Below are 12,486 nucleotides of genomic sequence, written 5' to 3'. Positions count from 1 at the left end.
AATTTTTGTCATTATGTTGGTGTTGTTGTTGTTGTAGGCGCCTCAGGATAATCCTGAGTAGCGCTAGATTATGTTGGTGTGTAAGGACTGTGTGTGAAAGGGATGCGGCGGTGGTCTCTGACTGGTTGGCCACCCCTGATCTACATTATTACATTAGATAATATACTGGACATAATAAATAGTGTGGCACGGCGCGCCAGTGGTTAGCGCGTTGACCTCACAGTGCGGAGGTGCATGATTTGATTCCGGCTCCGGCCTTCCTGTGTTGGAGTTTGCATGTTCTTCCCGGGCCTGCGGGGCTTTTCTCCGGGTACTCCGGTTTCCTCCCACGTTCCAAAAACATGCGCAGCAGGCTGATTGAACACTCCAAATTGTCCCTCGGTTTGAGTGTGAGCGCGGATGGTTGTTCGTCTCTGTGTGCCCTGCGACTGGCTGGCAGCCATTTCAGGGTGTCCCCCGCCTACTGTCCAAAGACAGCTGGGATAAATAAATAGATAAATAAAATAAATAACGCAGATTGGTAAATGGATGGATAGTAAATAGTGTTTCGGAAAAGAACAAGAGAGCATATGGCAAATAATTTGGAACAATGTGTATTTTCAAGATGACACACTTTCAAACATTGAATACACCTTGACCAACAGGTCAAAAGTCTCACAGGTTACAAAGATATCATAATTCAAGCATCACTGATCATATCGGGGCAGGGATACAAAGACAATACGAACATGTTCGGGCAATCCAATCACTCACTCCATCCATTTTGTGGACAGCTCACCCCGTTTAGGGTGAAGACAAAGAAGTGTGACATGCTCCTCCCAAAGGGCTAACGCTACACATTGCTATTCTTCCAACAGAGGCGGAGGAGATAGTTTAAGACTGAAACTCTCTTGTGCTGGATGAGCTTGAATGAGAATCCCTGCTCTCTCGTTGCTGTGGCAGTGAGAGAGCTCCGTCAGGACGGACAACTGGGGGTTGGATCAGAGAGGGAGAGAACAACACAATTAGTCAAGACAACACAGCTGAGCGCTGAGCTTGCATGTGCTCCAGACAATTTGCCAGATTTCCCAGTGTCAACCATGAGCATGTCAGTGCTGCCAATGACTTACCCTTGATGGCCCTTTGTATAAACAACGTAGGTGATTCCAGGATTGTTCTTGTGGAAAGTCCAGCATTACCTCTTCAAAAACCTGGATTGCAGTAAGGAACAAATAAAATATTTAAATTTAGATATGGTTTGGTTTGTTTTGATCCAACGAGAAATGCACAATCACATACGACCAATCGTATCAATCAATGTGATGTGTGACAAAGGTTGGCCACAACACTTCATTGACAACCTCAAAGCGCTACGTAAAATTTCTGACGAAACAAATCGGTTTTGATTTTCTACTCTCGCTGAGGTCTTGCTTCGATGATGTGATCATTTAGTGTGCTTGTACTTTGCCGTTGAGGTCAGGCATGATGGTGAGGTTAAATGTTAAACGTGAAGATACATTTAACCTTCCATAATCATGTAAATTAGCTGCACTGTTACGTCAGTCTCAAAATGACGTGCAAAATTTGTGGCTGCCATGTTGTAAAAAAAAAGAGAGAGAACTTGAACCTATCCTTTTTGTCTTCAGATCCCCGTTCATTCCTTACCTTCTTTCGACCAGCTTCGTCATGACGAGCAGATGAAAGTCGAGTCTGCGACAGAAAACGATGTTGAGAGTCAAGTTATTGTCGCAAAACTAGTTAATCATACATGCTTCATCAATGTCCAAAGTCTGGCCCTACCGGCAGAAAACCACTGGCACAAAAATTCACGTGTGGCCTGTCAGGACCGTTGACAACAGTAGAAAATACACATGGACAAAAATGGTGTCAGATAGTTCACCAGAAGATTCCAGCAGATATGTGGCCGTGCTCTCGCGTACATTTGGAAATATACTCAGAGCGCGCTCTGCCCCTCTGAACACACCACTTTCAGAGTCACATTAGGCGTCAGAGTGAATTTCTGAACCCACCACTCCCTCTCTAACTCTTGTGTGACTTGCCAAAAAACATAGCAAGGTTAATTGATTGTTTTATTTAATGTTACTTGGCTTTTACTACCCCTGTGTTAGCTTTATTAAGAGTCTTTGTGTGTCTTGCTTTTATTTATTTACGACTTACTTTTTCACAAATGTAGTTTTGGATTTTTTTGGTGCCTGAATAAATTAAAATGGCATTTATAAACTGTATTTTGTCCTTCATTGGGTTGTCTATGTGAGATATTAAAATCAGTTTGATTAACTGAAACCTTTGTTGCGCGATAAATACGCAAAGAACACAGAAATCAGGAAGAAGGGGGCAAACACTTTTTCATGGCGCTGTAAGTTTCCGACTCCTGCCCGGAAATGATCTTTTAATCTCCAACAGTAATGTTCACATATTTCTCTCGGCAAATTGTACAGCTGTGGTTTGTGCACTTTAAATAAAAATTTTGTACTAGGGTATATGGGACAGCCTTAGTCACAAAATACACAGACCTGTGCAAGGGATGTGCTGCGACTTCTCGTCGGTATGGTATACTGACGGCCTCTTCCTCTGTGAACGGTGGAACACTTGTAGCAACTCCACTGCTGCTGCTGCTGCTCTGAAGCACCTCCCAACCCACAGTCCGTATTTTGTTGCTGCAGGCACTGAACGTGGTACAGGTGACCACAGCTGATACGACAAGAGAGCCGGGTTACTATTGAGAACAGTTTGTTGGCTGGTTGCTGAGTTAGCAGGATTAGGCATCATCTACTTGACGCAGGTAGCATGGCTGCATCCGGTGCCGGATGTGATGCATTCTAAGAACTACAATTGCTTGAACAAGGAAAAAAAAAAAACAGACACCAATAAAAGTCCTGAATTCACTTATTTCCGCCCATCTTTTTTAAACACATTAATTACTGATGGAGAATAGACTAACAATGTTTTCATGTTTAAAAGTTTCATTTTGTTACATGCTTGATTGACCTCGAACGCGTGTGTTTTTACAGCTTGTACACAAAGCTAATAAAATGCTTTGTGATAGCAGCAGCGGTTGTGAAAGCTCTATATAAATAAAGCTGTATTGTATTATATTGCATTCTTTTGGCGGAGCTCCGTCTAGTGCAGTGCTTCTCAAATAGTGGGGGCGCGAGAGTTGCTGTGTCCTGCTTCAAACCTCGCTTCGAAAAGCTGTGCATTGCAAAACATGCTCATTGTAGCCATTAGTCCAGATATCATGTTGATTAAAAAAATCTGCATACATTATTTCATGTATTTTTGTTTTGCGGGTTAAAGTTTTTTTTTAATATTGTGCTCGTGAGTTAATGTTGGGGATCAGTTTGAATGCATTATTATTTATTGATTTTATGTTTTAATATTGGGTGGTTTGACACTGTCAGTCAAAAAATGTTTACAGTTTAATGAAGGATTTAATTTTATTTTTGAATTTCAGATGCACTTTAAATATTTTCTGTTACAGTTAATAAAGCTATTCTTTTGTTGCAAGTTGGTCCATATTTCTTTTTTTATTCTCTTATACGTTAATCAGGATACAGTGTTATGCAGAGGTGTACTTATGACAATTTTATAGACAAATGATACGATTTATAGTGGGGCGGATGGAGGGGGGGGGTGGGAGGAGATGTTTTCTTCTTGGCTCTCAACGAAGGCGGACGCTTTTTTGCTCTGCTCCTGTCCCCCCCCCCAGTTCGCCACTCAGTCTATGTGCTGTCCTTGTGCTGTCCTTGTGCTGTCTTTTCCTAGCCTCCGCCGTATTTTCATCCTAAAAACAAACCATGGAATTGGTTGGCTGGTCTCTTCATGCAATCGACAACATTTTCTCGACGAGAAGAGCAGGCAGTGGGGAGCCTGCTTCCCCCTCGGGACATTTGTTGCCGGGTATACCCTAGATCCCTGGAGGAAGTGTAAAATGGTGTGCCTGTCAATACTGTCCGTTGAGGAGGAGGAAGACATCTACATTATCGGCCTTCTGATAGCAGGTATGCCGCTGTTTGGTGTTAGCAGTTTCCTGATCCATCGCAAAATTCAACCGACAGGAGCGGCTTTATTGGAAGGAGAAGCTGCCAGTCTTCTTGGGATGGCACGGCACGGATTTACAACACTCAGACTCAAGCGATGACTGACCTCAACCGCAAATGGATGCGGTTTCGGAGCGTTTCCGTATGATGGTTATCAACTGGAGAAGTTGAATCTGCCCTTCGGGAAGTAATGGCGGATTTGGCCGATCGGCGCCAGTGAAGGTATACAGCCACGGACTCAAGGCCACCTGAAATTGTTGGCGGCCGTCCCTCCAAAACAAACAACGGTATTTGGAATCTTTCCCCTGGATGGAAGTACGCACGGAAGCTAGTGACCCCACCATCGCCCCCTCCTTCTCGGTCATGGACTGATAAGCCGGGACTGTCTCCATGAGCAGACCTTGAGGAAGCAGCTGTGGCCTTTACGCACACACAACCAGACTATCACACACGCATACACATCCTTATCATCAGCGCCTTCACTGTTCCTGGCTTTTCCCCGTGATGTGACCTGATCTGCTGTGCGCTGAATGGACTGGCAGCACGCCGGTCAGGCCGGGTTTTCCCCATCCATCCTCCCCCTCATTACACGTTATGTCTTGTGACTTTTTGTAACTGTCATATGCTTTGATGTGCATCGGGCATTTTTTTCCTCCTAGACTTAAATTATCCTCAGAAGAGGATAGTTCGAGCATGTTTTTTTTTCCCCCTCTCCTTCCTTAGTATTTACTTTCTAACTAAGATCTCGGGGCGCTGTACATACGGCGAGTACCGACGGGCCCTTCGCAATGTATCCCATGTTCGTCATTGTTTTTCATTTTTTCCTGTGCAGAGCGTGCCTGTCAAGTCCAATTACCCAATGGGGATAAATAAAGTTTCCTGAATCTGAATTCTTCCTAGGGGAGGCATGACAGAAAATAATTGAAAAGCACTGGTCTCCTGCTGTGCGCTGAATGGACTGGCAGCACGCCGGTCAGGCCGGGTCGCCCCCCCCCCCCTTTCCCCATCCATCCTCCCCCTCATTACACGTTATGTCTTGTGACTTTTTGTAACTGTCATATGCTTTGATGTGCATCGGGCATTTTTTTCCTCCTAGACTTAAATTATCCTCAGAAGAGGATAGTTCGAGCATGTTTTTTTTTCCCCCTCTCCTTCCTTAGTATTTACTTTCTAACTAAGATCTCGGGGCGCTGTACATACGGCGAGTACCGACGGGCCCTTCGCAATGTATCCCATGTTCGTCATTGTTTTTCATTTTTTCCTGTGCAGAGCGTGCCTGTCAAGTCCAATTACCCAATGGGGATAAATAAAGTTTCCTGAATCTGAATTCTTCCTAGGGGAGGCATGACAGAAAATAATTGAAAAGCACTGGTCTCGTGGATGCATAACGCAACCGCAACCACTACTGTAGCTCTTGTTCTATGCGCTTTAAATGCGGTGCGCCCTACATATGAAAACCGTTTTAAAATAGGCCATTCATTGAAGGTGCACCCCATACTCCGAAGCGCCTTATAGTGCGGAAAATACGATAATTTATGCACTTGGCAGTTGTCAAAAATAGAGGAATGATAACTTCTATGGGAAACCAAGTCACACATGCGGACCGTCAAATTTCATTCATCAAATGTGTGTAATTTAAGTATTGGGAGCGGCATGGCAGAGGTGGTGGACTGTGGATTCGATTGTCAACCACCATGTCGAAAATAAGAAAGTCTTTCTATGACTAAACAATGCCTTCAAATTGTTTTGCTGCCTGGTGCAAGAAGACAGCAGGCTTCTTCATTTGCACATTGTGATGTACTGTATTGGATTTCTTGCCAAATATGGATTAAGATATGATAAGAAACCTTTTATTTGTCTCACAATGGAGAAATTATCCCACAATTACAGCACTGAGATGCCAAGATATATCGTGATCATCACCTAAATATCGAGATAGAATTGTCCGAGTTTAACCCTTTTATGCACCCTGTAACCTGATCACACGATAAGCTGTCCACTGTAGTAACCGTTGTCCCTGAAAGGATTCACGTGTGTCATTTGCAGAGTGCAGCTTGTGTTACCTAAATAGAAGGATCTGCTCAGATGGGTCCTGCCACCTCTTGTACTGTTGTAGGCAAATGTTACAGTAGTCTTGTCTCGGGTGGAGTCCCCTTGTCACAGCGGTGCGCAGATGAGCCAGGGACCAGTGGAGGTCATGATTTAAAAGACTGGTGGTCGTTTCAAATAAAGTCTTCAACAAAAAACACCGATTATATGAGAAATATTATTTATACTGTATTTGATGAGTTATGCATGCATGTACAAGTATGAGTCAAGGGAAAGATTTATTCTTCCTTTCACTTGGACAGCCTTCCCATCTGTGGTAAATTCATTTATGATGCTATCCTAATTTACCTGTTCGTAGTTGAAAGTGTCAAGCATCCCAAGAATAAGGACTTGGATCTCTGCAAATTGTCCTTTCTGATAAATGGGACTCTGGTGGGCACAAAGTTAGGTGAAATGTGAATGAATGAAACAAATAAAAACTTGAATTCCATGCAGACAAATAGCCGGGTCCCTGGAGTGCCATCAAGGGTAAAAATCAAACAACCAAGTACCGTAATTTCCGGACTATAAACCGCGACTTTTATCACACGCTTTTAACTCTGTGGCTTATTTAATGAAGCGGACTATATAACGATTTTTCTAATGGCTGCAAGGGAGCGCTCAAGCAGAAAAGGTGAGACAAATTGATACATACGTGTCGAGGAAAATGCCATCTGTCACACTGAAAACAACCGGCCGTGAGATGGCGCATTTCACCTGTGTTTTGGGCTGCACTGCATCCAGCAAGGATTACGATGCCCCAAAAAACAAACAAACAAAAAAAAAAAACCTCCCGAAAGACATTATTGTGAAAGTTGACATGAAAGTGTAGATGGTAGAAAGCCTAATGAAGGAATGGTTGACCGAGTGTTACGGCAAGCGAGGATTTTTTTCACAGAAAAAAAAGCATTACTCGGCGGCAAACAGTGCTTTATGTTTTTTTTAATCAGCCCTGTTTTACTGCCGCGGTGTTCCTGCATTTACAGGCACTATTTGGAAAGAAAAGTGAGGGTATGTTTATAAAATTTTGCTTTCTGTATACCGTTTTTCCTTTGTAAATATCTCTTGTTATAATGTGGGCACCTGCGGCTGATAGACAGGTGCGGCTTATGTATGTACAAAATACACTTGACATGTACAGCTAAAAATATTAAGGCTACAGTATCGCCTTCAATCTAAGTTGCATGATCATTTATAAACATTTTAAGAATGCTGGTACAGGCTACGAAGTTTAAATGTACTATCATGTCAATATTTTTAATTTGATTTAGTTTGTACACATTCAGGCTGTAAGCCAATGATGGTTATACAAGAGCGGCTGCTTGCTGGATCAATATGCTGCGATTTACATGATCGGATTAGACTACTAGATTAGATTGCAACTGCGATCGATGAGTAGTCGACTAGCAAAATAATCGCTTGTGGCAGCCGTAGATGAGAATTGTTATTGCATAGCCTACACGTACTGGGTCAGTGCTCAACCCCAGGCTATGTTATTCACGTCACATGCAGAAAACATGCCAGGGAATGCAGAAAATCAAATTTCAATTTCAAATATACTGTATGTGTGTGTGCGTGTGCATGTGGCGGGGTTAGAACCTCCACACTCCCCAGTGAATGTCCTGCCACGCCACATAAAACTGGGGCTGTCAGTGTTTGAGCCACAAGTATACAAAGTATCCAACAGGTGAGCAATGAGTCATTAAAAGCAAGCAAAAGACATACCTGCAGTATCTGCTGTATGATAGCAGGCAGTGAAACCAAGCTGCTCATACTGTTGAGAACGTTCATTGTCAGATCCTTTAAGACTGGAGGGGGGGGATATATATTTTTTTTAAATCACAAAATGCATTGTAACCAGCACCATTAACAAGGCCATTTGTGTATTGGTGTGGTTTACATTTGTTTGAAAACAGCAGACTGTTTAAATAAACATTCATATCTACCTCCAGACATTGTACAAATCTGTCCTGGGTTTTAAGAAATTAATAATCCAAAGGAAAAAAAACAAAAAAAAGAAAAACACGAATAAAACTAAAGGTCATGCAAACGTATCCAAATTTAGTAATTTGGTGTATCCCCCATTGATTATTCAAAATTATCCATATCCAAGACATTGGCATAACCAAGTATATCAGATAAGTCACCACGAACTGTCAGTCTGTGATTCTAATTTTAAAATTTGTCACACAAGGTCAGTTTTTCTCATCTGTGAATTCAAGGGTTATTGTTGCATGTCCAGATGAAACTCATCTCAATTAGTGAGGCTACAATCAGATATCAATAGCAGCCTTTTGAATTTTTATATGCTTTGTTATAAAAGGAAGGAAACATCCTTTATCTGTCCCTCCAGGGAAAATTAAACTTACACTCAACAAATGCTGAGGATTTTGTGCCTTGCTCAAGTGCAGTGATACTCAGGACACCATCCAGCACCTCTCCATGACTAAATAGCCCAAACTCCATATTCCTTTGTCCATAAAGGTCATGTACCAATGTTTTACCATTGTTTATTAATAGTCGTGACCCTATATCTTCAAATATACATGATGTAAAATCATCCAATATATTTATGTTGGAAGACTTGTGAAGTCTGACTTGTACACTTGTAAAATTTGAGTGTACCTCAGATATAGTGTCGTAATACAAAACCAAAGTAACACAGAAAACTGCATGTGTAAGATTTTTTACCCTGTTTCTGGGGAGTCATCAATGTCTCCAATAATGAAAACCAGAGCTCCTGTATGCAAAAAAAAAGATACAAATGAAACTGTTGTGCATGCTTTGATAAGATGGGGTGATTATTAAATAGCCTATTCCTCTCTGTACAGTAATGTGCACACGTAAGAGTTCGCTTTTTACTGATCTGTTTTTAGTCAGTGTGCCACAGCTGTAATTGGTTTGACTTGCAATTAGCGGATGTCAGTTTTCCACTCCATAATGGGAAAGGGCATCTTGGTCGAAAAAGATCCAAATGAATAAGCACTTGTTTGTCTGTGTGTGCCCTGGCAACCAGTTCAGGGTGCACCCCACCAGCTGTCCGAAGACAGCTGGAATAGGCTCCTGCATGCCCCGCAACCCTTGTGAGGATAAGCGGATCAGAAAATGGATGGATGGCTGGATGGATACTTGGCCACTTATGATGAGAAGTGGAAAATACTGTTGCGACACTACGAGAAATTACCTTGATTTGTGGCTGCTGGAGTTTCTGAGAGTTGCGATGACCCAAGGCGATGAGGTCGTTCAGTGAATTTTCTACTCTCTTCAATAGAATCGACTCATTTTCTTTGTCCTCTTCGTTCTGCCCTCTGGTGGGGTCAGCAGTCAGTAGAGAAAGCTGCACTTTTAATGCCTATGAAGGACATATTTGAGGATGTACGTTTCAGACAAATGAATATTCGTTATTTTTCAGCAAATGAACTTAAAAAAACCCCAGCCATTCCTATCAAATATGTAGGTGAATAACTATTTAACTACCTCCAACAAAACTGTAAATGCTCCATAAAAGTCTCCTTTCTTCTCGAGCAAATAACCTGTAGCTTCACTGTGGTGGTACTTCTCAGTGATCTAAATAAAGAGAAACAATGATACAAGTGAGATGGTCAACTTTAATCCAAGTCTCAAATGCATGAAGTTAAAAAATGCATACAAGAACAAAGTCCATTAAGATATTTAAGACAGACAACAATGTGCAGTAGTAAAAATGAAGTTGTACGGTGTAATATCCCCCCCCCCCCAAAAAAAAAAAATCAAATGCAATCATCAATTACTCGTGGACATGACCCTTTTTTTTTTTTTTTTACATTTTATTTTTTCAACTGACAAACCTGTTTCGAAATATTTAGTCCAAATGCAGCTGTCTTCTCTTGCCTGTTTAATCTATTTTGCCATCAAGAAACTAAGATGAGGTGCTTTAAGTATCATGATAATTTAGCTGTGTGATATGAGGACGGCTGGTTAGCCCGTCCGCCTCATACTGCAGAGGTGCAGGGTACGATCCCAGGCCCCGGCTTTCCTCTGTGTGGACTTTGAATGTTCTCCCCGTGCCCGCGTGGATTTTCTCCGGGTACTCCATCTTCCTCCCACAATCCAAAAATATGCATGGCGGCTTAAATTAACAGTCTAAATTGTCCCTGGGTGTGAGTGCAGATGGTTGTCTATATGTGCCCTGCGATTGGCTGGCAAGCAGTTTAGGGTGGACCTCGTTTGCTACCCGAAGACAGCTGGGATGGGATCCAGCATGTCTGTCATCCTCTTGAGGAAAAAGCGGCTTAGATAATGGATGGATGGTGGTGTGATTTGATTAGACATAAGCAGTAGTGTTCATTTTCCTAATTTTTTTGTTGAACTCAATGATGTTCAAAAGGTATCACTAGCGATGTCTGGGCTCTCTCTTGTGGTACGCAAAGAATCACTGAATCAAATGGTCTAATTGTGCAACAATGTGGCTTGAACTTGTTTTTTTCTCAGTTCATTTCAAGTATTTGTTTTATGGAGCTCTGTTGTAACTGACGTTGAAATATAAGTGCAAAATATGTGCATTTAATCATTCAGAACAGGTAGAATTTTTATGTAACATATGCGATACATTTTAGTTGAATGAATTGATTTTTAAATTACCGTAAATTCCGGGCTCCAGACCGCACCTGATTAGGAGCCGCATGCTCAGATTTATGAAGAAAAATCAATTTTGTAATTGTATGCGCCGCACCGTACTATAAACCGCTGGCCAATGAGTAGGGCGGGGGTTTGCTTCTGCGTCCCTGCCGTCTGGAGCCCCTCCGGGTGAGGCCACGGACGCGGTCCCCCGCTAAACCCCCGCAGAAAAACGCAACATTTCTTAAAGTTAAAATAATCTCCATATTTTTATGAGCATGATAAATGCATTTGCACAACGAAATTACGCTGAAACACATAATAAGAGGCCAGACAAAGAGAGATCTCGCCGCTGAACCCCCGCAGAAAAAAACGCAACATTTCTTCAGGTTAAAATAATCTCCATATTTTTATGAGCATGATAAATGCATTTGCACAACGAAATTACGCTGAAACACATAATAAGAGGCCAGACAAAGAGAGATCTCGAGGCGCATTTGTGTAATTACGAGGAGAAATACTGCAGCCCACTAGACTTTAAATAGAATAATGCAGTCACCTTTTTATTTACAGTCCGAGTGAGAGTCAAATCAAATGTCAGAGGGTCTTCGTCCATATTTATTATTTCATCTGGGCTGATGGAATTCTCCGCTATCTTTGTTTGTGTGAATGTGCGGAACGAAGCAAGTTTGTCCTCGTAATTGGGAGGGAGCTGCTGACAACATAACGTCGTGCGTGCTTAAATAGTAGAGCTAAGATCGGTCCTAAAAAAATCGAGCCCGACCCGACCCGGCCCGATCACTAAACTTGATTTGCAGGCCCGAGCCCGAAGCAAACCCGACATTTCATATTTTATTTGTGAGGACTCGGGAGGAGGAGGGGTGATTTCTGATAACAAAGCCTGTCTTTTGTAACGAAATCTAAGTTAAACAAGACTGTATAAACATTTACATCTTTTATATTTCTGTTTCTGAAGAAGTTTTATTAACCGACAATTTTCTATCATTGACTGATTTTTTTTTCAGAGTGGACGGGAAAATTTAAGGCCGTCCGTCATTTTGACGGGTTGAAAATAGGGCCGTAAACCACAACAGCAGTACGTCCGTAAGAATCTAGCGCGGAACTTTAAGAGAGAGAAGCAGAGACAAAGATGAACAATTACGAGTGGATCATCGAGACATGAAGGAGTTTTTGGAATTGTCATTGCGAGAGTTTAGTACAGTACGTGTTGTGATGAGGCCACTTCTGTTTTTTGCGAACCACGGTCTCTGGTGGTCAAAACTATTCACAGCCTCGAAACTAAAAAAAAAAGTCAGCGACAGAGAAGCCCGACCCGAACCCGAAGCAATGATTGATATTTTAGGGCCCGAATTTCGGGTCGGGTCGCGCTCAGGCGGCCCGATCTTACCGTTTCATGAATCTATAACACCACGACGGCCCACCTTTAAAACCTTTAGTTGTCTTTTTACACCGGCTCAGTTCTTCTTGTCGGAGCCTCCACCTTCGCACCATCTAATCGTCTATGCCAAGATTAGGCCAAACAAAAAAGATAGTGTGTTTCCGCTAACAAGAAATTTCAGCATCGGGTCGGCAGGTCGGACAAAGTTTTTTTTGTTTAATCCTGTTTTTTCCCATCAAAAATTTAAACAAAATAACCATAAAACAAGAGGACATTGAACCCGCCGCCGCCTATTTAGTTTTCTCCCCGCTCCGGACTTGGGGGGCCGGGGCGCGCCGCCGCCTCCGCCGTCCTCCGCCCTCC

At 42.3% G+C, this 12,486-nt stretch overlaps 1 protein-coding gene across 1 annotated transcript in view; it reads right to left on the bottom strand.

Annotated features, from left to right (window-relative positions):
• Positions 1-577: 577 nt before the first annotated feature.
• Positions 578-12,486, bottom strand: part of vps8 (VPS8 subunit of CORVET complex) — a 72,035-nt gene continuing 60,126 nt past the window's right edge. Inside the window, exons 39-48 of the mRNA XM_019881883.1 lie at positions 9,606-9,695; positions 9,313-9,480; positions 8,820-8,868; positions 7,854-7,936; positions 6,438-6,518; positions 6,104-6,273; positions 2,514-2,691; positions 1,645-1,689; positions 1,110-1,190; positions 578-968 (exon numbers count right to left, since the gene is read on the bottom strand). Of these exons, the coding sequence (XP_019737442.1) occupies positions 843-968; positions 1,110-1,190; positions 1,645-1,689; positions 2,514-2,691; positions 6,104-6,273; positions 6,438-6,518; positions 7,854-7,936; positions 8,820-8,868; positions 9,313-9,480; positions 9,606-9,695 (1,071 nt within the window). The 3' untranslated portion in view covers positions 578-842. The remainder of the gene's footprint in view (positions 969-1,109; positions 1,191-1,644; positions 1,690-2,513; positions 2,692-6,103; positions 6,274-6,437; positions 6,519-7,853; positions 7,937-8,819; positions 8,869-9,312; positions 9,481-9,605; positions 9,696-12,486) is intronic.

The sequence above is a fragment of the Hippocampus comes genome, unplaced genomic scaffold (assembly GCF_001891065.2).
Source record: "Hippocampus comes isolate QL1 unplaced genomic scaffold, H_comes_QL1_v1.1 scaffold36, whole genome shotgun sequence".
In the NCBI taxonomy this organism is placed as follows: Eukaryota; Metazoa; Chordata; class Actinopteri; order Syngnathiformes; family Syngnathidae; genus Hippocampus; species Hippocampus comes.
Note: the sequence above shows the minus strand (reverse complement) of the source record. Positions and strands in the feature narration are given on the sequence as shown.